This window comes from Harpegnathos saltator, unplaced genomic scaffold (assembly GCF_003227715.2).
Source record: "Harpegnathos saltator strain DR-91 unplaced genomic scaffold, Hsal_v8.6 scaffold514, whole genome shotgun sequence".
NCBI lineage: Eukaryota > Metazoa > Arthropoda > Insecta > Hymenoptera > Formicidae > Harpegnathos > Harpegnathos saltator.
Window position 1 is genome coordinate 76,518 of NW_020230332.1, and position 27,850 is coordinate 104,367.

The following is a 27,850-nucleotide window of genomic DNA, read 5'->3' on the forward strand; positions in this document are numbered from 1 at the left end:
AGCACGTACAGCGGTGAAGGGGGTTCCGTATTCGCGGTACACCGAGTGTAAGGTACCCCCCACCGCCGGTCCTGCGCAATGAAGTGAGTCACGGTTGAGGATCGCCGTGGTGGGGCGGTCGCGTCGCGCGTCGCGCGGCGCCGCCATAATCGCGTCTCGTCAGTAGTCGGCAGGTCTTTTTTCCGCGCGGAACAGTGCGCGTTCGTGGCGGTCGTGCGTGCGTCCGTTGAAGCTTCACTGAGATACTCCGTTGTCCGGCTCTGTGGCGGCACGCTGGCCTCACTTCATCCTGACGGCGAGGGAGTAGTCACGAGACTCGGCCAGTGAACCGCGCGCGCATCGCTCGTCAACGTCGCGCAACGTCGGACGCGTCGTTCACGAAACGCGGCGACGTTCGGGAAGAAGACGCGTCCCGCGAATTCCGCACGCACGGTGCGACGGCTCCCGGGAAACGCTCCTCTTCGACGCGCTTCCTCGCGCTCGGGGAAACCGGGTGAACGGCGGCCGCGGATTCCGGCCGCTGATTCCCCCCGGGCCGATCTCCGCTCTCGGCGTCGTCGTCGTCGTCGTCGCGGGGGTCGCGAGACGGGCGCCGCGCTGTTACGCCGAATTTCGTGTGATTGCGCGAACGTGAGAGAGCGGGACGAGAGGGGAAGGCGCAGCGCGCAAATAATGCCGGCAGGAGCTGTTCGGCCCGCGTGTGATTCCTATGAGTTGTGTTCCTGAGGCGGCAGGTGAACAGGCGCAAGTCGCCAGGTACGTGCTGATCTTTCCAGCGAACCTCAGCTTTTTGAGTCGTTGACGCGCGACCGATCGGTTCACCGCCTGGCTTTTCCCAGGCGGAGCAGAGCATCATGATGACACGATGACGAAGTGATGTCTCAAAATGACGAGGAAGACTCATTTTTACATCATTATCAGTCACTCTCTCGTCATTTTTATGTCATGTTGATGTCATCATATTTTTCCGCTCTGCCTGGGTTTCGCGAGTCCTCCGATGAGGTCGGAGTGCGGGAGGGGGACATATCGTTGTTGCGCTTGAAGTTGGTTTCTATCGCTGTTCAATCGGCGCGCTCAAACGACGCGCGTCTCGGCAGTTTTCCTGTATCGCTGTGTTTCTGTTCATTTGCGCAAGACTCGCCTCGTGTCAAATTGCCTTTTTTCCGGCTGTGTATATGTATATACATGTGCGTGTATATTTCTACGCGAGGAGGATGATTTCAAGCGCATGAATGAAGCGACTGTAACGTGCACTGAGTCATCTGCTATCTCTCTCTCTCTCTTTCGAGAGAAAGAGAGAGACTCGCTCTCGCTCTTCTCCCGCGAAAAACGCGACGAAAATAACGGGCGAGTCGTCCCGAAAACAGCTTCTTTCTCCTTCCGCTACTCGCCCTCGCCCTCGCCTTCGCCCTCGCACTCGCACGCCGTGCTTTTGTTTACTATTCGCATAAGCGAATTTCGACCGAGAGCATGTCTGTTTTCTTCGAGACCAGGCAAGGAGAAAACGTGTCTTTATACTCGAGACTCAAGTGACTTTTGGAGAATACCGAACGCGCGCGCGCGCGCGCGTCTTTCACGCTAGTGTGCGTGTCTACACTTGCAAAAACAGCTCGTAAATTTGTAAAAAAGGTAAAATGCTCAAATTTTCCACGCGCTTGCGACACGTCGGGTGTTTGCCTGGGAGAAAAAGAGAAACGGAGGAGACGCGTCCTCGTCAGACGCGTCGACTTTTTTTTTTTGTAAATCTGCAGCGAGATCGGTGTGAACGTTGAAAAAAACGTGCGCCTTGAACGATGATCCTATCATCGTATCAGCGGTTGAATTCCATTCATGGGGAAACGGTGGAAGAGTTGCGATCGCGCTCAAATGTGCGCGCACATACGTGCGTGCAAAATCTTAAATATTCCGTATCACACGATACGTGGAAGTTGTTCGTCTCACAGTCATGTCACAAACTAATTATATTTTCGACACGCGTTATAGATCGCGTTCAGAGAGCGCACTTTGCACCGTCGTTACATCACACTTCGCGCTTTTTAACGCAAACTGCCGACGATTAGCGCGACTTATTTTTACCGGTGCGTTTCGGAGAGAAAAAAAAGAAAAGAAAAACAAGAGAAAAGTCGCACTCGCGACGTCCGCACACTGAAAGTCCATCCACTAGAAATATATATAAATGCATCTAAGAACGTAACTCTTGTAAAGCCCGTCTGTCACACTACGAATTGAGGATCAAGGATTGCGCGAATTGAAGGTCGAAATTTGATCGATCGGGATAAAGCGCAAATCAAAACCGAAGTTCGTTGATTCGTCGAAATCTGATCTTCAATCCGCGATCCTCGATCCTCAATCCGCAGTGTGACACGGGCTTAAGGGAATTACAGACCGGTCGCTGCTTTTTTGATCGCTTGCGCCGACACCAGCTTTTTGTTGCGCAAAGTTGTGTACTTTATTAATGCCCTCAACGTAGCACGCGGTTGGCCTTTCCCTTCACATCGCGCTTTTCGCGCTAAACACGCCCGTTGTCGCGTACGTGACATCTCGCTAATGACACGCTAATGACGGTTTAGACGCGTCGGGAAGCATCGAAAGCAATCGCTTTAAGTGCGTTTGAACGTCGCCACATGGCGCTTTCCCTTTCCTCTTTTTTTCTTTCTTCGCCGTGTCCACCGTCGTCGTCGTCGATTTTCGCGCGTTTGTTCACCGTCCCTCCCCCCCCACCTTCCCCCCGCGGTCGCGCCCTGCGATAATCGATAATTCCGCCCGGTCCCTCGTTTTTTTTTAGCCGCTTTTTAGCCAGCCGATCCGACACGGGCTGATCTCATGCTCGCTATTAATACGATACGATCGCGCGCTCTCTCGGTGGCCGGTTACTTGGAATCGCAGCTTTTTTATCGATCGCGACTTTTACCGAGAAAGGGCGCGAAGCGAGAGCGAGATCGGGAATGGGATCGATGACGATTGTCGCGACGCGGGCCAATCGCAAGCGCGCTCGTGTTCCGCCCGTTTCGCCCAAGTAAGTGAGCGAGCGTTCCCCCTTCCGCTAAGTCGAGCAGGTGTTTATTGTGTGCGTGTTGTTATGTAGAAAAAGCACCGCCTTCCCGCACTCCAATGCACTCCCCTCTGATCGCGCGCGACGCGGCACGTCGCGTGTCGGCCGCGGCGGAGAACAAATGATGCGGGCGGCGCGAACGTCAAACGCGCGCGGCGACGTCGGCTCGGGGTTCTCCGCAGATTCGCGAGTCCAAGTGTTTGCGCGTGTTCGCGGCTTTCGCCGGTTTCGCGACTGGACGATAGCGCTCGACGTGCGACGAAGCGAGAGCGAAGCTCGACGAGCAACCTCCGTTGTTCTGTAGTCTCACTTTTCTTTTTTTTTTTTTGCACAGCAGAACGTAAGGTAAATGTCCCAGTAGCCGGACGTTAAACGCGTAGGTGGTCCACTAAAAATACAATATATAATATTAAGAACAGTTTTGATATAAATATTTGCATTTATTCGAGAACTTAGCGAAAAATGATCTAAACTGATGTATTAATTTTTATCTTAATACAAAAGTGTCAAATTGGATATATATATATATATTTTTTTTTTTTTAAGTAATCGTCAAATATTGGAGTTTTCTTACCGTAATTATTACTTTCATTCATTATTGTTAAAATAAGTAATAAATATTTTTTTTTTGCGCAGCAGAACGTAAGGTAAATGTCCCAGTAGCCGGACGTTAATTAAGCGCGTAGGTCGTTCACTAAAAATACAATATATAATATTAAGAACAGTTTTTATATAAATATTTGCATTTGTTCGAAAACTTAAGATTTCCGTACATACAGAAAAATGATTTAAACTAATGTATTCATTTTATCCTAATACAAAAGTATCAAAATGGATATATATTTTTTTCAATTAATCGTCAAATATTGGGTTTTTCTTACCGTAATTATTATTTTCATTCATTGTTGTTAGAAAATAAGTAGTAAATATTTTTTTTTTTTTTCAAAATGGTCGGATACCGGGACGTTTGTCTTCTCGATGTTGATTTGATCTTACGATGAAAGTCGACTCTGTAGAATTCCAGCTAGACGCCAGTCGGCGATCTCTCGCGTGCTCTCTCATCCGCGCTCTCGCGTCCGATCAATTTCACGCAAACGCCGCGGCGAACATGCGTTTCCTTCGGCTCGCCGCACGACGGTTAAGGGTTTTGCAAGTCGCTCTTCGGCCGTCAGTCGAGAAGGTTTCGTCGTTTGATCGCTGAGGAATTGTGAAAATGAAGGAAACGCGCGCATTTCCCGACGGCTCAACGGCTGACCGGAAACACCGTCGTCGGCATCCGGTCCAGAGGGGGGGAGCATTGGTGTGGAATATGTTTATTACGCGAGCTTCCGGGGAACGTTGCTTTCTCGCCAAGGCCGATCTACGACGCTTCTTCCCCGCCGAATCTGCTCGCGCGTGTTACTTAATTATCACTCGTATCTTTTATCTTCAGTTTTCAGCGCCGGCCGGCCCGATAATCTCTCTCGGCTTGACTTGGAAACAAAGTCTCGCCGAAAGACTCGGGGGAAAAAAAGAGAAAGACAGAGCGCCGTGGACGGACTAAAACACTTCTCCTATCTCTCTCTCTCTCTCTCTCTCTTTCTCTCTCTTCTGGGTGGTTTCTTCTTTCGGTAACGCACACGCGACTGCTCTCGCTCACACCGCCTGCGTGTACGTGCGCGCGCGCGTGTGTGTGTGTGTGTGTGTGTGTGCGTGGCCGCCGCTACCGCCACACTTGCATCTGCGGGAGGGAGCTCGTCCCCCCTGAGGAGCCTTCGACCTTTTGCCGCACGCAAGGGGGGTGATGCGCTTTAGTCCGGCCCGACGATTCGGGACTTAGCCGTGCGAAAATCGGGAGCCGCACCGATGCCGAAATCGACGACTAAGTGGAGATTCTGGAGGTCTCTATTTTTCATTTTTATTCCTATGTAGATGAGAGCGAAGGAAAAGAATCCTCCTCCTCCTCCTCCTCCCCCTCCCCCGTCACGTCCTTCCGTATCACGAGGATCGTACCGCCGAAGTTGCGCCAATATTGATTTTTTCTCGCTCGTCGCGATGCGCCACTTGAAGTCCGAGAAGGTGCATCTCCGCATATTTTCTTTTTTTCCTTTTTTCATTCAAGCGAATACATCCCGCGTATAAGGGGCCAGTTTTCCAATTTCCCCCAAAATTCCTAATTTTCTAAATAAATTTCCCAAAATTTGCTGTAATTTTTTTCCTTGGATCTTTTGTTTTTTCCTTTTCAGTTTTTCTTTGAAGATTTTGAAGTTTCTACATTTTATAAGGTTCTTCTTCAATTCCTTTTTCTTTCGCGTTAATTTTCACAGCGAAAAGCTCGGATTCAGGGACACGTTTCTCGAATTGGCAGAATTGCGCGACGTGTCCAGAGCGCAGCCGCATCGATTCAAGCGTCTCGCCGCTATTTATATCGTTTCGCCGGCCGATCGCGATTAGACCCTTCCTGCCTTATCAATGTTACATTCGTCAGCCGGAAAGAGCGATCCTAGATTACTGGGCAAACGCCAGGGAATCGATACTTCGTTAATGAAGGGGCCGTCGATTAGGCGCAATTCCGGCGCCTAATCAGCTTTTCACGAGCCGACCGCGTATCGACCGCGCCGACTCGTGCGTGCATCCCTCGCGATAACGACGTGCGCTTCTTTTCCCGATTGCGAGCGATAAGAGCCGCTAGCTCGCGCTGATAATCCGACGCCGCTGATCGTCGAAACTGCTCGTCGCTCCGGCGGCAACACCTCGGCGATCGGAATGCGAATGCGTAAGAGCGAACGCTCGCGCGAATCGTTGAGTCGCCGGCAAGTAATTGAGAAAAAAGGCGATGCGGAATCGATGATCTAATCACGAAGGTCCGCAAAAGAACCGCTAAGTCCACGGTGCGTGCACGAGGCGCGTCTCTCAGCGCGATCTCGCGGTCTTCGTTATTTTTGTAAGGTAAATGTTAACTTAAGTAAGGTAAATGTCCCGGTAACCGGACGTTTAAACGTAGGTCGTCGCAAAGAAATACAATATATATATATATATATATAATATTAAGAATAGTTTCGATATAAATATTTGCATTTATTCGAAAACTTGAGATTCCCTTAAGTAGAAGAGTGATTTGAATGTATATATCTATTATTAGTGAAATACTCATACACAAGTAACGAAGCATTACTTGTACCAGCGACAGCGGACAGTTGAAATAGGTTATGGCTCGTTACGAATATAATTTATCCCAATGTCTCACTGCAATTAGAAAATTAGTACGCGCTAACGGGAAATAATATAAATATAGATGCTCTATCTCTTAATGAACTTCATTAACGATCGACCATTATTTCGCCAGAGACCACAGGTGCATACTTATTTAATTAATTTTTATTTTAACACAAAAGCATCAAATTGGATATATTTTTTCCAACTAATCGTCAAACACTGGAGTTTTTATTTTACAATAATTATTACTTTCATTCATTATTGTTACAATAAATAGCAAATATTTTTTTTCAAAGTGGTCGGATACTGGGACGGATACGTGTTCGTCCATTGAGACGTTAACCTTTCTCTCTCTCTCTTTCAATTTTGTTGTTCCGATCCGATGCGATTCGCGCCGCATTCGAGATCTCAGCTCAGCAATCGCGCGCTCGCGATCTAAATCGAGTCGCGCTCGCGGTATCACCTGTTTCCCGCCGAAGGCTGCTGGCGACCGCCGCGCACCTTGTTTATCTGACGAATATTTCTGCATACGCCGCGCGTACGTTATCCTTGAGCGTGCCGCGAGTCGCGCATCGATCGCCTCGAGTCCTCGGCGAGTCTTCGCCGCGCTGCGCCGCTCCGCGTCGGCGATTTCTACTTGCATATGTCTCTCTTCCGCTGCGCACACAATTCGCGCTTGCTTTCGCGATCGTCGAGCGACGAGCCGGCGACGCGGAATTTTTCGTATCGCCTATATCGTATATATATTTTACATCAGCACGTCGGCGGGTCGATAGCGGATCTCTGACGCACTCGTGTTTTATACGATTTCAATAGCTCGCGATTCCAGCCAAGATAGCGCCGAAGCGCCAAAGCGCGGCTACCTTGTAATCGCTCGCTCTCCTCCTCGTCGTGACTCTTCGTGGCGATCATCGCGCTGCAGCGCGCGTCGGCGGTTCCGAGCGTGTCGCTGCGACCTCAGCTAGATGGTCACTCTCTCACTAACGATCCCGAGCTTTCACCGAGTTACTTCCGTCTCCTTCAACACGTTGAATGTCGCGACACATGAAGACATGGGCGGTGTGACGTCACCGCGTCTCTAATGCGTCTGGAAGATCAATCGGCGAATGGAGAATCAACCGACGAGGATCGGGACGACGACAGATAGACAGACGAGTGTCGGAATTACATTTATATTAATTTCGTCTGTTCATCATCTCGTGCGATATTTTCAGCTAGCTGATTGGAGCTCGTGCGCTTCTCTCCGACGAGTCTCGCAACGTTGCGTTCTCCGCGTTCGCCGGGGAAATGAGAGTCTCCCGAGAATCGGCGAAGAACGAGTTCTCTCTCTCTCTCGTCGGGCGCGATGAGAGAGTGCCGCGAGCTTCGACCCAGCCTACCGTGCCGTCGACGGAAAAGTTGTCGGCTGACAATGAAATCAGCCTACTGATCAGCCTGCAGTCTACGGAAATCAACGCGGCCGTCAACGCGTTGTACGTAATTAAGGCGTAACATCTGAATGAACGCCTGAAAACACAGAGTAAGTTTGGGAATTTTTTAAGTAGTCAAATAACAACATAGATGGAACATCGTTGGTTTAAAGGCCTCTAACGTGCCGCATACCTTAAACTACACAAAACAATTTTTTGTTATTATTTTGCCTCAAGATGGCGGCGCTGAAGCTCTCTCCAAGTGAAACCGCATTTTTCTCACGGGTCCCCGCGGCTTGCAGCGGAAATGCTGTACACTCTCAAAAAGGACAGAAAGGCAAAATTTTTCTTAATCTACATTAAATTAGAGAAGTACACACGTATATGTTAAAATATTGATTTTTGTAGAAACGGCGAACATTAGGAGAAAAGTTTCACTTTTATCCAGAAGAAATTCAGCGAAGGAATATTTATAGCAACAAAAGTTTTAAACCGATCATGTAAAAATCATGCGTACTTCTCTGGAGAATTTAGTTTAGCAGCTACTGTCAAAATTTCAAGCCGGATCGGATGAAAGTTCTTTTGGAAGTTTTGCTGCAAGCCAATTCGAAAAAAACGTGGTTTTACTTGGAGAGCTTCACAGTGCCGCCATCTTGAGGCAAAATAATAACAAAAAATTGTTTTGTGCAGTAGTTAAAGTATGCAGCACGTTAGAGGCCTTCAAATCAATTTTCCATCCATGTTGTTATTCAACTACAAAAAATTCCCAAACTTACTCTGTGTTTTCAGGCGTTACCCCTTAAACTCAGATGTTACCCCTTAACGTATCCTACGTATGAATGAGACGGCCGATGTGACACCTGTGGACGCCTCCTCCCCCCCCCCCCGCGTCACATCAGCAGCGCGAGTACCGTGCGTGTTTCGTGTGTGCGAGCGGTCGATCTCGGCCGACAATTAGCGAATTCATTCGCCCGTCGCGCCGGCGACGCGCCGTATAAAGCCGTCGGTGAGTTGTGTGGGTAGAACACAACTCGTGCGTGCGTGTGCGTGCGAGCGTGCGCGAAATAACATGGATCCTGCACATTCCTCGAGGAAGGTTATGCAAACGATTTCATTGAATCGACAGCGGCGAGACTCGCTGAGACGCGAGTCGCTTGAAGCGGACATTTCAGCGTTAGCTTCCACGAGCCGGCCGATTTTACGATCCCGTTACGGCCGAACGTCACTTGTCTCCGTCGATTCACTCTCGTCGTCGCTTCGACAGATCTTCGATCTCGCTGCGTGGAGGCCGAAGGTTTTCCCCGCCTTTTCGACGAGGTCGCTTTCGCGCGTCTTCGGGACCTGCCGGGCGTTTCCTCTGTCGCGTTTCTTCTCGCGCGACGACATTAAGTTTGTTCTTTTCCGAAGGACTTCTGAACAGTAAGTTGGAGTGAAATGGATATATTTTCTCTCGCTCCAACTTGGTCCAGAAATTGTACGAAAAGCGCCGCGAATTACGAGTCGTCTCGAGTCGCGAGCGCGAACCGAGCGAATCGCATCTACTCGCGATGGCCATTCGCGGGGGCCGCTGTGTGCGTGCGTGCGCGCGTGTGTGTGTGTGTGTGTGTGTGTGTGTGTATATACGGTATTCCACGGTATACAACACACGGCGCGTTATCGGCTCAAGATTTCCGTTATCGCCGCGTAATCTGGGACACTGCTTGTTCGCCGCGTCGCTTTGAGCGTCGCGTTCGCGCGACGACGTTCGGCGAGCCGTTCTCCAAGTCGTCTCCCTTTCTCTCTCTCTCTCTCTCTCTCCCCCTCTCTCCCTCTTTCTCTCTCTCCCTTGTGCGCGCAGCTTGAATTAAAAATGTCGAATACGCCGGCTTTCCAGGAAGTCGAAGAGGGCCGTTCTTGAGGAGAACGAGCAGAAGGAGAGCAAACGCAAGCGCTCGGAGCCGGTGGTGGTGACGCAGTTAATCCTGCAGGACGACCGAGTGGCGGAGCAGGAGCCCAAGAGAAAGACGATGGAGCATCCGTTGGGCAACAAGGGCGTTGAGCCCCGGCTGCCGAAGGTCACGCCGATCATCGAGGATTATGAGATCAGCAGTCACGTGCTGGGCCTCGGCATCAACGGCAAGGTCGTGCAGTGCTACGACAAACAAAAGAGACAGAAGTACGCCCTTAAGGTAGCTCTTTGCTTTCAATTCGTAGGCCTATAGTCTCTTGTCTGTTCGTTGGAGCGCGCGCGGCTTAGCTGCCGTGAGAAATACGCCGCGCGTCTCTTGGTCTCTTTCTCCATCTTCGGATCTTGTTCTAATTTTATCTCTACATCCGCATTTCCAATTCTAATTTCGTCCTCGTGCAATCAGAATGATATTTGAGATTGTGTGTCGTAATTGCGATTATTCAAAAGTTCCAACTCAAACTCTCGGAGAGAGATTTTGCCTCATTTTATGTTGGTTTATTCGTTAAAGGATAACACTCCTGTAAATGGTATTTTGTCGCAGAATTGTCGGGGGTACCGGAAAGTAGTTGTTTTTTGTTTTTATTATAAAACTTATTTATTACTTGCTTGTAATAAAGTTCGATCTTAATGAAAGTTGATGTACACAATAGAGAGAAATGCCGCTAACTATCCTGGGATTTACATTAATTCTGGATTATTAAATGAAGAACCGGTGGTTGGAACCACGGAAACCGAAAAGCCGACTTTCCGCGCTACCGCTGATAGATATTTCTCCGTGCTCCAAGGAACCTAACGCCGTGTCATGACGTCATCAACGGGAACGGAGAGTCTGGCTTTCCGGTAATCAGCCGGGGAGAAAGAATTCATGAGATACAAGTCGCGCGCGTTCGTTATTATCGGTAACGAATTCGAGTGCGTCGTAAAGCTCGACCACGTCGATTTTCCTCGAGAGAGCAAGTCGTAGCTTCGATCGATCGAGGAGAGAGAGAGAGGAGAGAAAAGCTATTACCGGACGGTCGGGACGTTAATTCAGATAAAACCGCTCGTGCGACCGCACTCGCGTTTCCTCGCGGAAGTGATCCCGCGACTCCGGGACGCCGGTCGTTCGCGATAAGTTCCGCGCGACATCGCGGCGGTTTTGCGGATCGATTTGCGGAACGACGGGGACCTTTTTCGCCGCCCGTCCTCGGCTATTTCCGAGGCGTGAGAGCGGCCGTTCCGCGTTCACGAGGCGAGTGCGCTCGCCGCTAATCCGTCGCGTTAACACCTCTCCTTGCGGGAACCTCTCCTTGGGTCTCGTCGTCGCCGCGTCGCCTTATCGACGCCCGTTCGCTCGCGCGAAGAAGAAGCGCGCGATCATCGACTAGCGATGTCCACACGGCCGAGTTCAGACTCGCGAGTCATCCTCTATTTATACCCGGTGATTTCCCATTCGACGATTCCGCCTCTGCGCCCTCGAAGGTGGCCTGGCTCTTATTTCGCTCTCGGTCGAAATCCCGCGGCGACTCCCCTCGAGGAAGTTGCTCGAGGAGTCGCCGGCATCGCGACGAGACGCTCGAAGAGACAAAAGCGTTCTCTTTCTTTTTTCCCCCCCCTCTCTCTCTCTCACTCATTCACTCACGCGTCTCGGTAAAATTACGAAGTCTCGACGCCAACGAGCTGCCGCGCCGGGACGAGTCGCGGCAGGGGGAGGGAGACCTTGCTCGCGTGATTTATGGCCCCGCGATGTAGATAAAATTGCTAGTCATCGATCTTGCGCAGAGGAATTATTTCGGCTAACGGTAACGAGACGTGGAAGCTACGCGGCTGCCTGAGCGTCTCGCGTTGATAAGCGCAGAGTTACCTTGCGGAAATCGAGCTTGCGCTTGCTTGACGGAAGAAGACTCTTGCCATAGACTTATATAGATAGACTGCGCTGCGCATCCTTATGGGCGCGCTAAAGACTACATTAGAGGACAGAGCTATTGTGTGTGACTGAGGCTCTCTCTCTCTCTCTCTCTCTCTCTCTCTCTCTCGCTCTGGGCTAGAAGAGGGGAGAAAATGACACAAGGGGAAAGGTACACTAGGAAAAATGTATTGTTGCGTGAAGCAAAATTTTGTTGTGACAACAAAATAATTTGGTTAAAATATGCCCAACAAAACTGTGTTTAGTTCCTGTAAACAAATATCTTGTTTGATTGACGGTTTGTTCGTACAAGGTAATACTTTTGTTATAGCAACCAAGAAGCTTTAACTGTATGAATTTTGTTAAAAATACTATAATTTTTTCTTAATATATAAAATCTAAATTTTAGTGCACAGAAAGACAAAGTAGTATCCATTGGGCATTATTTCAGTTTGTGTGAAATAATATTTCGTTATTATGTAATTTTTATGAATAAAATAACTAAAATGCTGAATTTTTATATATGAAGTCTAAGAACAAAATCATTTGGTCCAGAGAACAAAGCAGAAAAATATATCTAGTTGAGACAATTAAATATTTTGTTATATAAAAAACAAGATATTTGGTTGCATATTAAAAAATGCCTCAACTAAACAGTTTTGTTAGAGATACTAAATTTTTTTTCCTAGTGTGTCCTATTCTCCTCTTTGGCTTCTCCCACCGAGACGCATGTTAGACAGAGGCACACTCACTCAGCTATCGCTCCTCTCACTTTAATGTTGTCTTCAAGTCCTCTCACGGGACGCGCGGTCTATCTGTATAAGTCTATGACTCCTGCTAATACGTGTGTGTATTCGTCCCCGAAATCGAACTCGACTGTTCCCCAAAGTCGACTGTTGACTCACGCTACATTGTACATTGCTGTTATCGGGACGCAGTCATTGTACCGATAACGGAGCGTCGCACCTGCGTACGGATCGATTTCGAGGGACGACGGGAAACAAAAGTGACGTCGGTGACGAGAAACGGCACATCTCCGTCACTCTCAGAACTTCCCGGAGAGAAGCGAAGTGAGTCACTCGAGTTCGACTGACTTTTCCTTCATCGCTCTAGAGTGGATTTTCCGTTCGACATCGTCGAGACTGGATATTTTCATTATCAGAACGATCATTACTCCCGCGGCAGATTCGACGTGAAACGTTGATTGCCGATGCCGATGACCGATTACGCGAGTAGTGCGAATCGCACAAGAAGGATCTCCTTGTTGTGTTCGTGAGGGGAAATGCATTTGTACGTGTCGGCGATTTATCCACTGAAGCAAATCAAATTGCAACGCGCCTTAACTCTTAAGCGTTGTCTACAATGGTAGTAAGCTGTAAGAAGTAAGCATGAACAGTAAGAAATGGACCAACCACAGTTGATTATTTTTGTCGTAATCGACTGTGATAGGTTTATTAATTTCTTACCGTTGAAAGATCGCCGCTTTAACCGTATAAAGATCGCCACAGGAAACTTCAACCCGCGCGAATTTTGCTTTGATCTTGTTAAAGAACGTAACCACTGGCTGAATATTAGTTTTAGATATTAAAGGTGCTGAAAATAAAAAGATAATAATAGGTGTTTATTCGTAAAATAATAGATATTTATTCACACTGTCAATAGAGTCAGTAGAGACAATGTTATCATTAAACAGATCAATGTGCTTTGCTACATAAACATGAAAGGAAAAATTTAGCTTGGGGTGATATTCGATAGCTTTTGGAAGGGTTAATCGGCTCGTACGCGAACACGTCGGCGTCGTGTTTTAGTCCTCGGCGAGCCGGAGAGCCTATTCTTCAAGCCGTTCGAGCCGGCTCTTCTTTTCACGAGAAAATTGCTCGATTCAGCGCTATTTATACGGCGCTTTTGCGTGTGCAAATCGCCGAGTCTCGAACGGCTCGTAAAACGCGATCCTACCGCGAAAAGATATCGCGCCCCGCGGCGGCTTCTCGGACTCGCTACAAAAATAATCGGCATCCCCCGCGCGGAGCGCGTTTTCGCGCCTTCGTTACCGCAAGGGATAACTCTCACCGGTTATCGAGCAGGAGCAGGAGCAGAAGGAGGAGGAGAAGGAGAAGGAGAAGGATCGTGTCGCTCTCGGTTTTACGACGGCGATGCGCGCTCTCGTCTCGCGTAAACACAATATCTCGCTTGCGCGTCGACGCGAGAGATGCGCCGCGAATTCCTCGAGGGAATTTTTCGCCGGCGAACTCTCTTTCTTTTTTCCCCTCTCTCGTCTTCTTTCATTCCCTCCTTCTCGCGCGTCCGCTAAAAATATCGTCCATTTGCTCGTCAGTGGATTGTTATTCGCAGCGCGTAAAACGCCCGATACGCGCGGAGTCACGTGCGTTTTTCAACGGCTCTCTCGATATCGACCGCGTTTCTTTCGCACGGCACGCGCGTCCGTCGCCGTTTCGTCAGCGCTCAGGCTCGCGATTATCGGGACACCCACCCCCTCGCTTTCGTTGCAGTTTTCGCGCCTCGTGAAGCGCGCTTCCCGCGGCGGCGGCGGAGAGCCGCGCCGCGCTCGTACGCGCATATTTCACGATGATCTCATTTTTCCTGGCACGAAAATGGTCAATGACTCGGACGTTGCGTATCGGCTCTCGTCCCGCCGTCGGGAGAGCCGAAGCGGTCGCGTGATCGTTCATATCCGCGCCGCAAGGAGAGAGAGAGAGAGAGAGAGAGAGAGAAGAAGAAGAAGAAGAAGAGAGGCATATATCGAGAAAGAGAGCCAATCAATGGTGGCGTGTTTCGCTGCAATAAATATTGACATTGGTCGATCGTATGATACGGCAGCGTGCTTTTATTTCCAATCCGCGGCAAGACAAAGAACTCGCGGCCCGACCATGCTGGAACGAGAAGCGGTCGATCGATCGCGCCGAGCGGCGGCCGATAATTAGATACGGATAATCATAAAATCGTGTTTCACACGTGCGAACAAGTCCGAACGCCGGGATAAGCACACTCGTATTACTCGACTCTGATCGATGTGTCGATCTTTCACGTCAGACGGAAAACCAGGATTTGGGAACTCGAGCTCGAAGGAAATTAACACGCTGAATGCCGTGTCGGTCGTCGTGACCGATAACATAAAATTCACTGAACAATATCCAAACATTAAAAATTGGAAGATTTCAAAGTTAAAATTTAATTAAAAAATTTCAAATTATGTAGGAAGAAAAATGTATCTACGTATTTACTTTTATTAATATATTAATATTAATAAGAATAGAATATAAAAAATAATATAATACAAAATAAAAGTAATATAAATAAAAAAAAAAATATATATATATATATTAATATTAATAAAAGTAGACATTTTTTTTGTTTAATATCGTTAATGAATTCAGGGGATTTTCGATCATCAGTCATGGCGCTGTTGATCAATATTCCGCGTGCTTTCCTCGTGCAAGAAGTTTATTACGAATTGAATGACGAACGACGGGCGCGGCTGTGATCGATCGACCGATACGAAGAGGAAGCCGCAGCCAAGGTTCGAAATCGCGAATCGCTCTTTCGTCATGCAGTCGATGAATGACGAATTACATCTGAGCACTTGTACTTTTCAAGAGAAAAGTACGCTGATGGTCTCGGCGCCACTCGACATGTCAATCTTATCGGGCGACGCTGCCGGCGTATTTCGCAGTGGCTCGTGATTGCTGCGGGGAGCGACGCCCAGGTTGCATAACTTCGACGCGACCCCCGGTTAACCCTTTCGAGACCGACGACGACGCGTTCCCCGTCGTCCCCGTGGGGGACGTATTCGAGAATAAACGCTGCGTGATCGGAGCTACGATGTGCACACGGAGAGAGGAAAATATGAATGTAAGGATTTTCTGCTGGATGATGAAGTTCGAATGAGACTCAGAAATTCGGCTTGAAGTTGCTCGGAACTCGATCGAGATCTTATCAAGATTTCCGGTTAACTCCGGCAGAATTCTCGTATCCTTCGGTCGGAAGTTCCGAGTCGTTGGTACTTCGGCCGGAAAATTCGTTTATCCGGCCAACATTCTTCTAAATATAATTTAAGTGATACACAGGGTGGAGAGCGGCAAATATTATCACTCGGGAGAAACAACTGCGTTGGTGTAACTGAATTTTCTCTCGCCTGGGGACTCGAAAACTCGCCGATGGCGACGGAGATGGGAAGCCGGTCCCATTGCTCTGTTATCTCAACGGAGTTTTCCCACAGCCGCGTGTCGAGACGAATGTTTTCGGTCGCGGCAACAAAAATATCGCTTCTCGTCGTCGACTCTTCGTCTGCTCTCCGCTCGGTTGTGCAAATCGACATCTTTCTCCACGCACCTTGAATATCCTCGAGATACAGATAGATGGAAGAAAAGTTTGAGCAACGCTTTCTTTTCACGGGCGGAGTGGCTCCGGAGAGTCGAAGGTTGTCTCTGTGTGTTTTAATAAATGAAATACACAGACGCGGCGGCAGTATAGTTATTGCATAGATACAATCTGTCTCATAATGTCGATATCGACTGTCTCTGACGTAAGCCGGTCGATATCAAACATCGCCGTCAATTTCGAGCCGAATTCTTCCCAAGACTTCGTTCTCAGAAACGCTGACCGTATCCGAAATCATTTCTCGTCTTCCCCCCTCCTCGCAGGCGGCACCAAGGAGAGATGGGGGGGAGTTGGTTAAACTTCACTCAACTTCGAGTGATGTTTCTCAGAAGGTCTCTCCCGTGAAAACGGGATACAACGAGCGCCGTTTGCGACACGTGTGTGACGCACACGGACTTCTATATGTAAGTTAGACACTGATAATTTCCACATTGGTTTTCATGTATAAAAGCGTCCCTAGTGTAAAACATAGAATCGTGCGCACATGCGCATTGCAAGGTCCCAAAAGGAATGTAACTGCACCGTACAGACATTTTTACTCTGGAAAATGTTAATATTTATCCAATATTTAATATTCATGTGAACATTGTCATTGAATGTGGCGTTGCAAGAGAGAATATTAAATATTGGATAAATATTAACATTTCCTGGAGAAAAATGTACGGCGGTATAGTGTAATTACATCCTTTTCGGGGTCTTGCAATGCGCATGCGAATGAAATTTTAATACATACTTTTAGGGGGACCTGTTAAAAGTACAAGTTATCTGTGTCTCTGTGTAATGATATAGAAGTCTGTGGACGCACATTATATACGAAGAGACTCGCGCGCGATGACGCGCGGCGGGTTCCTTTGACGCTCGCCTATTAAAAAATCCAATATTTGTCGACGTCACGTCGCAGCGGCGCGCCGCTGCGACACAGTTTCCCGCCGCGAATTCGTCGCCGTTGATTGATCGCCGGCTGTCAGCCGGCCAACATTTTCCGCCTGTCAGTCGTCATGCGCCGTTTTGCATGCGCCCGCGGCTTCTTGGACGCTCCCCGAGCGCGCGTCGAGAATGCGCCGGGGAAGCCCCCGGCCGTGTTCTATCTTATCCGCCAAAATAAATATATTGCGTCTCTCACTGCCGCTTTCCGCATGCGGAAGGAGTAGAGTCGCGCGCCGCGCGAGATCTTCACCGAGGAAAAGGAGCGCGCTCTCGAAGGCTGAAGGCGCATCGTTGTTTAACATTGAGATTAGTTCTTTGTTCCTCGCGATACAATGAGCGCTTCCCGTCCGGTGACAGCGCGCGAGCCGACGCGACGCGAGCGAGCGCGCGCTCTCAGCGTGTGTCTTTGTCACTCATTGAATATGAAACAAAGACAGAGTGATGTCAGTCCGCGCCGCCGAGAGTGGGAAACACGTCCGAGTGAGAAAGTTGCTGAAGAAAGCCGCACGTTAAAGCCTCGACTTCAGCGTCTTATTGCTGCTATTATTGTTATTACGCGGGGAAGGGAGGGGGGGATCGGTCGAATTAACGCGGCAATCAGGCGAGCAGACGCCGCCGCTCTTTCGGCCGATCGGGATCGGAATTTCCGGTTTTCACGCGCCGAAATCTGCTTCTACGAAGCGATCATTCTGTTCATTCAAACCACTTCTCTCTCTCTCTCTCCTTTCCTCCTCGTATCGTTATCTCGTTAAGCGTCATTATCGTTACGCCGATCAAACAGACTGCGACCGATCAGAAAGTCGCGGGCAAGTCGAGACGGCGACTGTAAGTCGGCGCACAATCAATCCCGACGTATTCATTCCGCGACGGGCGACGTAAGACAATTCGACGGAACGAGGAAAGCAGGTGATCGATCCGCCGTGACGTGACGTCGACGCGCGCGCTCTGCATCGGATTACGTTAGCGGCACTGATATAGCGGCGAGCACGTGAAATTCTCGTGAGTCCCCGGCGAGAAGCGGCATAATCTGATTCGTCGCACATTGAGGTCAGGTGACATTTTTTGGTTGAAAATTCTCTAGAGACCTGAATTTCTCACCGATCATCGACACCAATGGATGAGGTCCAAAGAGAGATCTGTCTAGCCGAAATTTTGAAAAAAAATTATCGATCCGAGGGTTCTCATGGATTTAGGGTTTGTCTGAAAAGTTTCGAGGCTCGAATTTAAATCCGCGGTTTTACAGCTGAATATTCAACGTCGAGTATTATTAGGTTCTCTCGAGCTATGGCTGGATTGAGTTCTTGAACTATTTGGGGCTCTTAATATACGTGTACGGCTTCACACATCCACGAGCTAAAAAGTTCTCGGATTGATAGATTCCTAGGTTGATGGGCTTAAGACTCTCAAAACCCCTCGGTTTTGTGCTCAACGGGTCTTATACTTGATAATTTTTGCATCCTGGGCATATGAGTTTTGGGTTAATGGATTTCTGATTCAAGATCGATTAATCTCGAGGTGCCTGTTGATTGGTTTCATAGTTTCAATCCGCTGAGTCCACTATTAGATTTAAATAAATGTCGAATAATGAGTATTTCACAAGCGTTTCTCGCGTTTAACGATACGTTTTTCCTCTTTTCGGGCTAGTAATTCGAGGAAGAAATTTTTTTTATTTTGGCAAGAAGATCTCTTTGGAATTTATTCAGGATCAACCTCATCCACTGGTGTCGATGATCGGTCGGAAATTCAGGTCTCTAGAGAATGTTCAACCAAAGAGTGTCATCTGGCCCCGCTGTGTGCGTCGCCAGGAACTGTCGGAGTGACAATTCCGCGGTGCTGCGAGACGAGAGCGTCACGCACAAGTCGAGAGAGGTGCTAATTTCATTATCACAGACTCCGCACGCCGGCCGTGTGCCGGCACTCGCGCGCGCCTTCGAGCACGCGTGATCGCTTAGGTATTTTCAGCGAGAAACGCGCACGCCCACGCGTATTTGAAATTGGCGGAAGAAGCCTGGCGATGCGAATCGCCGCTCGCCGGGTCGTGGAAAATGAATTTTCTCGTAAAAGCCGCTCGCTCGGCTAATGAGCCGCGAAGGCTGTTATTGAGAAGGCTCGAAGGCGGCGATCGTCGCTCGATTCATGAATCGTCGTCGTCGTCGTCGTCGGTCGTCGTCGTCATCATCTCGTCGCCGATGACTCCCGCTATGCGGCGACTCTGCGGTGTATTTTTAGGCAGCAGCGAGCGGCCGGTGTAATCAAGGTATTCTTGCGTGTTGGTTTGTTGTTCTTCTTTCAATTAATGTCCTGCGCGCCTCTCCTCACGGCCTCACGTGGCCGCCGACACGCGGGTGAGTCAACGCGTGCCCGAGATTTTTCCGCTCGCCGGAGTCAGAGTCGACAGCCTTTTGATCCGGATTAGGTACAGATCCTGGGGAACCGGTTTCGGCTTGCTTTTCGCTATCTCGCACGTATCCCGACGTTCTCTCCCTCGAATGCTTTCAGATGGTCTCACGGAGCGAGAATTACGGAAGAGCCTGCGAAAAATTCATTCCGCGTTCGCCGCTAATTTCGCTTTGATATCTCTCTCTCTCTCTCTCTCTCTCTCTCTCTCTCTCTCTCTCTCTCTCTCTCTCTCTCTCTGTGTGTGTGTGTGTGTTTCTCTCTCTTGTGCTGATAGATTATTATTTTACTTTAATTTCCATTTGCTATTTATATATTATTTATGTATTTTTCTCGGGCTCTAGGAGGTATTTATCCCAAGAGCGAATAAACACACACTCTCTCTCTCTCTCTCTCTCTCTCTCTCTCTCTCTCTCTCTCTCTCTCTTTCGTACTGACAAATTATTACTTTACTTTAATTCCCATTTGCCATTTATACTTATGTATTGTTCTCAGGCTCTGAGGGGTATTTACCCCAAGAGCGAATAAACTCATCTCTCTCTCTCTCTCTCTCGCTCGTTCGCTTGCTCTCTTACGTCACGGTAAATATATATCACCTTGAGACCTGAAATACCGCACTTTCTCCGAGAATCAGAATTCGATATCCTCCTCCGCGTGCACGTCACCGTTTCCACCTTAATTTCGCGTATCACGCTCTCGCCATTTCAATTCGCGGCAAGACATATCGGACCATTTCGAGAAAGAAGTCCCGAGAAGCTATTTGCATCAGAAGTGAGTACCAGGCATTTATTATCCCACCGTTTGATAAAGGTGATCTTCTCTTAATGTCAATGCGTTCTCGAAGAACTTGCTCTAGAATGGTTGACCAAACTATTATTCACGTCGCGTTTATCGATAATCGAAGCGCAGAGAGGGATTTTTCAAGTTTCCGGATTTCTTGCTATTGTCGGCTCGCAAAAATCACGGGTGATCCTGTTTACTTATATTTGTTCTCGATCCACTTTATATCACGTCGATCGAAGGAAGAAAGATTCAATGACACGTTCATGTTCCTCAAATCTGCTGATGATACGAATGATAGTGAGGTAAATTTTAATCTTTTTCTCTCTCTCTCTCTCTCTCTCTCTCCGTGAACACTCAAAGTAACGGAAAGCCGCGTGCCCGAGGCTTGAGAGATTGTGACAAAATTACGACGTATTTGCACGTCGCCGTAATTAGCACGGCCCGTGCGAGGGTACGTCGGTGAGTATCGTCGTCCCTGACAACGTTGCATAAATCAAGCGTCGACGCACTAATAAACGCCGGATTTGTGAAATCACGCTGACGCTAATGAATCGCCTTTGTCACTCGCTTCGGTCCCCGAGCAGCGGCTATTTCAGGTCCCCGTCGCCGTCGCGTTGCCATGAACATCTGCGTGATGAATCCGTGTGATTGCCCGAGAAGATCGCGCTTGAAAAGGGCGCAATTGCGCGAACGTGCGGTCGTCCGCTCGCAGAGGAAGGGCGGCTTTGGCGCGCGTATCCTCGGCCGCTCAATCGGCGAGAAATTGTGTGTGGCGAGTGAGACGAGAGACAGGTTCGTCGTATGATTGACCAATCAGTGTTGTAGCCCGTCGACGACGCGCGTGTGTCATTCACCTCCTCGCATTGTGTGAGAAAATCCGAAGTCTGCGCAAAGGTGACGACTCCGTGCGACGCGGCGCGCTCGAGCGGGAAACACCGAAATGCGCTTTCGATCCTCGCGGCTCTCCTAATGACGGTTTTTTCCCCGAGCGGCTCGTCCCGCCTTCTCATCCTCGACCGGGCCCCCGGGAGTCAGCGAAGACCGAAATGATGGCTCTCGGGCAGCTCCGGACGCTTCCGGAAGACTCACAAGGAAAAACACAGGAAGAATCCGAAAATTCAAAAAATTATGAAACTTTGTGTGGGAAGTAAAGTAGTTCGTCCGTAATGCAAGACTATTTTTTGTTCGTGCGTTTGTCCCAGTCTGAGGGGGTGAAACCACCCTTCGAACAAGAAAAGTCACTTTCATTTTTAATGTATATCTTTTAAAATACGGGAGTAATATACGAAAATAGTAGTTTATATGAAAGTTGTAGTGTATTTCATACCCTTTGCAACTGTGTATTCGGATTTCGCAAAATTGAAAAATTTTTCAAACCCCCTCCGCCCCCTCCTCCAATTTTACAAAATATAGTTTTGTATTACGGATGAACTACTTTACCTTCGCACAAAGTTTCACGATTTTTTGAATTACCGGCTTCTCTACCTTTCTTTGTCAGTCTTCGAAAATTGCGCTGAGCCTTTAGCTGTCTGCTTCGAATCCTGGCAACTTCTGGCGAAGAAATTTTCCACGCTGTCTTAACGGCTGGAATCTGGCGAGCTCGCTTGGAACTTCTCGGGGAAGTTTTATCTTTTCTTTTTTTTTTTTCTTTAATAAATAAGTTTTGCCGCGAAATGAAACCACAATCTTGGGCTTGAAACAAAAAGGCTGAAGGCTCACCACACCTGTCGTGGATCGGAACGAATAACTTGGGTTGAGTAACGAGATCGCCGGGCAGTGCCTGTCCGTGAATTCAATGCCGGAGTTCGGGTCTCTCGCTGAATTGCTGACGCGACGATTTGCAGTGATCGACATAGCATTTAACGTTGAAGTCGTCCTTCGTCGTTTCCCTCTTTCTTCCTCGCTTGTTGAGAGTCTCTCTTCGCAATGTGTTTCGCGATACCGTTAATCGCGCGTTTATCGAGTTACGTAATCGTCGGATTTTTATCAATCATCGCTTTGCTGACGCAAGCCGTTGCACATGATGCTCTCTATTACGGTCTGTCCGGCAGGGACTTAAGACGAGACGTAGGAAAAAAAGGAGACCTTATCTAGGAATCCCCACGCCGGTGACGTCGGTCGCCTCGCGCGATAAACACGCTTATACGCCGGTGTGAGTCAAGCTTTACCTGCGAACGACGATGATATGCACGTAACCGAAATACACTGCACGATGCGATATGTCGAATGGCTGGACGCGAGACGATTACGCGTGCGGTCGAATGACGCAGCGGATTCATCGAGATAGACAATAGAAACTAATGTCTCTTTCTCGTCCCCCCCTCTCTCTCTCTCTCTCTCTCTCTCTCTCTCTCTCTCTCTCTCTCTCTCTCTCTCTCTCTCTCTCTCTCTCTCTCTCTCTCGCTCTCGCTCTCTTCTCAAACTGTCGCGTTGCGCTTAGCTGTTAAATTAATTTTTTTATTTATATATATATATATATTTTTTTTTTAAGACATTTACGCGTTCTTTTTCATAGATGATTGATGAGGGTCTTTTGTTACAGGTCCTGCGTGATTCTGTCAAGGCACGAAGAGAGGTCGAACTTCACTGGAAAGCGTCGGACTGCAAGCATATAGTCCAAGTGAAAGATGTGTACGAGAACAGCTACGGGGGCTGCAAGTGTCTGCTGGTAGTTATGGAATGGTACGTGAGACCCACACCCCGGATGTTTTCGCACAATTTTCTCCGCCGTGGCGGAGTGAGAAGAAGTGTACAAATTTCATGTTCGATTCTTCTTTCAGCATGGAGGGCGGCGAGCTGTTTCAGAGGATACAGGACCGACAAGACGGTGCTTTCACCGAAAGAGGTACGGCTTCTTCGCGCTCGACACTCGTAAGATTTTGCGGAAAGAAAAGAGAAACAAAAGAGAAGTAACGCGATACATAACGCGAAAATCGTGCGCTGTCTCTTGCAGAAGCCGCGGAGGTGATGTACGAGATTTGCGCGGCGGTGAAGTATATACACGACATGAACATCGCTCACAGGGACCTGAAGCCCGAGAATCTGTTGTACTCTAAACCCGGTGAGTTGCGCAAGCTTTTGCAATCAATCGAGTTACCCGAGGTGTTGTCGATGCAGCTTTGGAAACATTGTTATCAGCCGGCGACGCTCCGCGGAGTCACACGCGCGCTTATCTGTGAACCTTGAAATGTGAAGACCACGATAATGTCTATCTGTATACACACTGCAGAGATTGATATCGATAGACTCTATTCTGCCATGCGTGAATTATACACCGTAACCGTATTATCTTTGCGATATCTTGGCGTTCTCTATAGCTGAATAGAGTACGCTCTCACGTCGCCATGGGATTCTACGAGAACATCGAGTTTATTGACGTGTTGCGTTCTGTGGCTACAGATAGCACGGGCATCCTAAAACTCACCGACTTCGGCTTCGCGAAGGAAACTTTTTCGAAAGACAACACGCTGCAGACGCCATGTTACACGCCTTACTACGTCGGTAAGCTCTCGCATACTTGAACCATATATATATATATTTGTGTGCTTAAATTAAGAAAATTTCAACGATTGAATAGAATTTAATTAAAAGTTCAATTGAACTTTACAATTTAAATTTCATCAAGAGTACATCCAAGTTAAAAGAAGATCGTGTATCGATCTCTCTCTCTCTCTCTCTCTCTCTCTCTCTCTCTCTCTTCAATTCAACATGTGCTTGTCATTTTGTTTTCAGCCCCGGAAGTTCTAGGAACGGAAAAGTACGACAAGAGCTGTGATATTTGGTCGCTGGGAGTTATCATGTACATACTGTGAGTACCGCCGTATTGTTTGCTCCAATTCTAGATTCTAGTCGTAGATTGCACTGTCCCGTTGATGAATCGCGATTGAAGCCACGTGCCACCGCCGCACGAGTTACATTCGTAACCGCATCCACGGCTGTTTCAGATTGTGCGGCTTCCCGCCGTTCTACAGCATGCACGGGCACGCGATGTCGCCCGGGATGAAGAAGAAGATACGGCAAGGACAGTACGACTTCCCCTCGCCGGAATGGTCGAACGTGAGCAAGGAGGCGCGGAATCTTATCGAGGGTATGCTCTGCATAGACCCGGCGCAGAGGTTGCAGATCGACGATGTGATGCGCAACAAGTGGATTGCCGTAAGAACATTTGTTGCCATTGGATCACTTGATCGGCTCAGCTGGGTATTGCATGCGATAATTTTAACTCAGCGGAAAGATAGCACATGAAGATCCGGGAAGAAGTCCGGCGCGCGTTACCAGTCAAACACACACATTGTCCCTCCCGCTAAGTTTAAATTATCGCAACGCCCAACGGCAGCTTCTCGTGTTCTTTCTATCTCATCTGGTCTCATTGGCACACCATCAAGAGTGTATTTTTACTTGATTAATTCACCTGACTCTCTTGAATAGTACCTTAATGATATTTTAGTAACGATTAATCAACTTATCAACTCACTCCCCTGTGAGCTTCTTCAAGTCTTACGACTGGTTTTTTTCTTCACAGAGATACACAGAGGTGCCCGCCACTCCCTTGCACACTGGGCGCGTTTTACGCGAGGGCGAGGAGTCTTGGCCTGAGGTGCAGGAGGAGATGACGCGATCGCTGGCGACGATGCGCGTGGACTACGACACGGCGCGATTGAAGCAGCTCGACCACACGAACAATCCGCTGCTGAACAAACGGAGACGCGCGAAAGAGGCGAACGCGGTGCCGCCGGCCGCCAGCCCGACGGCCGCCTCCTAGGAGGAGGACGCTGCCATCTTCGGAACCAGACGGAAGTGGATTGTCTTCTTACGTAGGTGCGTCCGATACAGCGTGGTCACCACGAGAATCGTTTTCTGACTGCTACATCTCACCAAGCGCAAGGGATTCCAGAGTAGGATAGTCGAAATAGTGTCGAAGGGTGCTTAACTTAGACCGCCGATATGCGCAGAAGAGGCGTGTACCGTCACGCTTATTAGCGTTTGATTATTAGAAACGCTGTGTGTGTGTGTTATTATACATACACACAGATACACATTACTTCTGTATATTGAACATTTTTTAAAATATGCTAACCGCGTAAAACCAACTCGTACGCGCGAACAAAGAGCGAGTCACACAATTATCGGTTATTAACGAGATATTTCATCGGGCGCTTGTTAGGTCAGCTCCCGCCATGGTTGTAGGCTTAGTAATTATGATTATTCCAATATAACGGCCTTTAGAAAAATGGCCTTGAGTTGACAAATGGTACACCACTTATACGTATCTTTTGACAAAATCTGACCTGCTCGCCTACCACGGTTCATCGGGAAAATTATCCGCTGCGAACCACTCCATTTTACGTTTCTTTTTGTTTATGTAGGAGTGTAAAATATCTATATGGACATGGGATAAAAATAGATCACTGTCACGCATAGGTGACGTTGGTCTCTCGTGAAAATCGAGGTCGCGTGGTGGCGAGCGTGTTAAACCGATAGCACTTGCACTTGGAAAAAAAAGTACATGTGCAACCAAGTGGAGTGTTGCTTCTCGAGTATGTCTCTGTATATACATATATAGTAGATACGTTCTGATGTAGACGTCGACAACAAGACGGTCGTTTCGCAGATATTACACGCGATTTCTGCGCAAACGTAAATGCAAATACAATAACGTACATGCTATTTACCGTGCGCTATGCGTTACGACTAGCTGCAGCGATAGTTGCTCATATTTCATTATCACACTGGAGAATTTGCGTGCTTAACCATCATCGGTTAATCAAACGCGCGATGTTTGTGTGTGTATTTATGCCGATAAATATCAAGCGTAGTGAGTGTCATCTCACGTAATATCGTCTTTGGTGCCCGTCCAGCTCGTTTCAAACGTACGCGTGTATTTCCAATTTCCATTATCATTACCCACGTCGGTTCAAGAGAGGACCGAGCTCCCCGCTCGGTGTAGCTATAATATAATGCAATCAATTTAGAAGTTGAATAATTTCTATTCCAATATACATACATATATATATATATATATACATACATACAAGTACACACGTAGTTAGGTTTACATATATTTAGTCTCTGTGAAGGGTTTGTTAAACAGTCGCAGTGAGGGAAATTGGCTCTCGAAGGATTGCGAGATGTATATTATATTCCGGGCACGATATTGAGGCTGAATTTAACTCTTTGCGTTCCGCAGATACTCTTGCGCGATGTTGAAAATTTACTTCGTGGATCTCGCGTGCAGATTCGTAACGTCTGTCATATATTTCATACTATCAAAGTGAATGGAAAAAGGATTTAACAGTAATTTGTTACATAGTCTGTATTCTTAATTTAACACAATGTTATCGTTATGGTGGAGTAGAACATCGAAACCTACACACACTCACAAGGCTTGAATGCAAAGAGTTAAGACCTAATTTAAAAAAGAAAAAAGACTTAATTTTTTAATTTAACAAATATGACATCTGTCATATGACGGAATTCCCTTCGTAGAATCTTATGGGGTAGATATTGACTCGCAGTAATAATGTTCATTATATGTTGTCGACGATGTTTGGAAAATGAAAATGAAAAGTTTAACGTGAAGTATCTAAACGTGAATGTATCAGTAGCCCTGAAAAGGTTAAATCACAAGTGTTACAAATCATACTTCGTCCGAGAACGATCGTGTGCTACGGAATAAGTGTAGATCAGTGTGTAGATCAGAATATTGTATCGTTAGGGAGAGATAGTGATATAAAAATTGTATATATATATATTTTTGTCCTAACGCGTTCCGTGTCGGACCAATTTTATGCGACTTGTCATCAGTGCCGCGTGGCTCATATCGCGCGTGGGTGACCGACGCGGCACGGAACGTGTTAATCTTGTTCACGTATTTGTTGTATAAATATTTACGATTGTGCAAGGGAATAATCGTTAGAGGTTCACGTAAGAGAATCAAGTGAAACGTCGGTCGATTGATTTTCGGCTATGAATCGCAATAGAGGGAGAGATATATTTGAGGGAAGAAAGATGAGAGAGATTTACGATGTGCCTGTAACTCTGATCAAGGAAAAAGATTGCGTTTGATCACGAGTGCGTTTTAGAGTATACGGAAAGTGTCGCTAATGATGCAGCATCGCCGCAAAAAGTAGCAGGTTAATATTTTAGAAAAAGAGAAGAGACACCGGTTTTTTTTTTTTTTGTTTTTTTTTTTTTTTTACGTCTCAATAATCACAGCCTGTGTAGATGTGAGAGATATATATTCGTACAAAATTTATATATGGAAAGTCGTTCAAAAATTCCAGGTAGTAAGATATATCGTATATGAATAGTATAGTTTTTAATCGTATATAGAGCATACGCAGTTCCTCGTGTTCTTTACGCCGATCGACGGGTTCAATTATTACACATCTAAGAGAAAAATGCAAATAAATAGTGCGGCCGTACATGCTAGGTCAATTTAAATAATCACAACTTAAACGGGTTCAACTGCAGTAGCGAAGTATTTTTATAAATCTAAGGTGTGCCGGTTCGATCTGCATTTAAAAGAATTGACAATAAATATAGGTTCCCTCCCCTTTTAACTTTCGTCTCACTGTTACTCACGTCCGGTTGTTGTAGTTCTCAGCATCACAATGACCTCAAAGTCCGTGTATTTTTAACCATGTAATAGTTGTAAATTTCCATAAACTAAGACATGTTCACGATTAAAATTAAAGGAAAAAAAAAGTTTTGTATCCATACACAAATCTATTCCGCGTGATTATTCCTTCGCCGGTTCCTTTTCACACGAAGAGAAATGATTCGTCCGATAAATATTGGTCGACTATTTTGTGCTTTACAATTTATTTGACGTGTCGCTGATACAAAGTAGTTCA

At 47.5% G+C, this 27,850-nt stretch overlaps 1 protein-coding gene across 5 annotated transcripts; it reads left to right on the forward strand.

Moving 5' to 3' along the window:
- Positions 1-156: 156 nt before the first annotated feature.
- Positions 157-27,701, forward strand: LOC105181030 (MAP kinase-activated protein kinase 2). Of its 5 annotated transcripts, none has more exons than XM_019840429.2 (10): positions 157-756; positions 4,485-4,932; positions 9,530-9,824; positions 22,537-22,676; positions 22,775-22,839; positions 22,948-23,055; positions 23,394-23,495; positions 23,727-23,802; positions 23,939-24,149; positions 24,517-27,701. In XM_019840429.2, the coding sequence occupies exons 2-10, from the start codon at positions 4,898-4,900 to the stop codon at positions 24,754-24,756; spliced, it is 1,272 nt and encodes a 423-aa protein (XP_019695988.1). In that variant the 5' UTR covers positions 157-756; positions 4,485-4,897; the 3' UTR covers positions 24,757-27,701. The 5 variants fall into 5 exon arrangements, with proteins under 5 accessions (XP_019695988.1, XP_011135787.1, XP_025158552.1 ...); XM_025302767.1 differs by lacking the exon at positions 157-756 and adding an exon at positions 1,526-1,629; XM_011137485.3 differs by lacking the exon at positions 4,485-4,932.
- The last annotated feature ends 149 nt before the right edge of the window (positions 27,702-27,850 follow it).

Bases quoted from the DNA above. Each gene is read 5' to 3' on its own strand.
- LOC105181030 (XM_025302766.1), top strand. From the start codon at position 7,535: ATGAGAGTCTCCCGAGAATCGGCGAAGAACGAGTTCTCTCTCTCTCTC. The intron at 22,677-22,774 runs GTACGTGAGACC...TTCTTCTTTCAG, and splicing joins CTGCTGGTAGTTATGGAATG to CATGGAGGGCGGCGAGCTGT. The intron at 23,056-23,393 runs GTGAGTTGCGCA...CTGTGGCTACAG, and splicing joins TCTGTTGTACTCTAAACCCG to ATAGCACGGGCATCCTAAAA.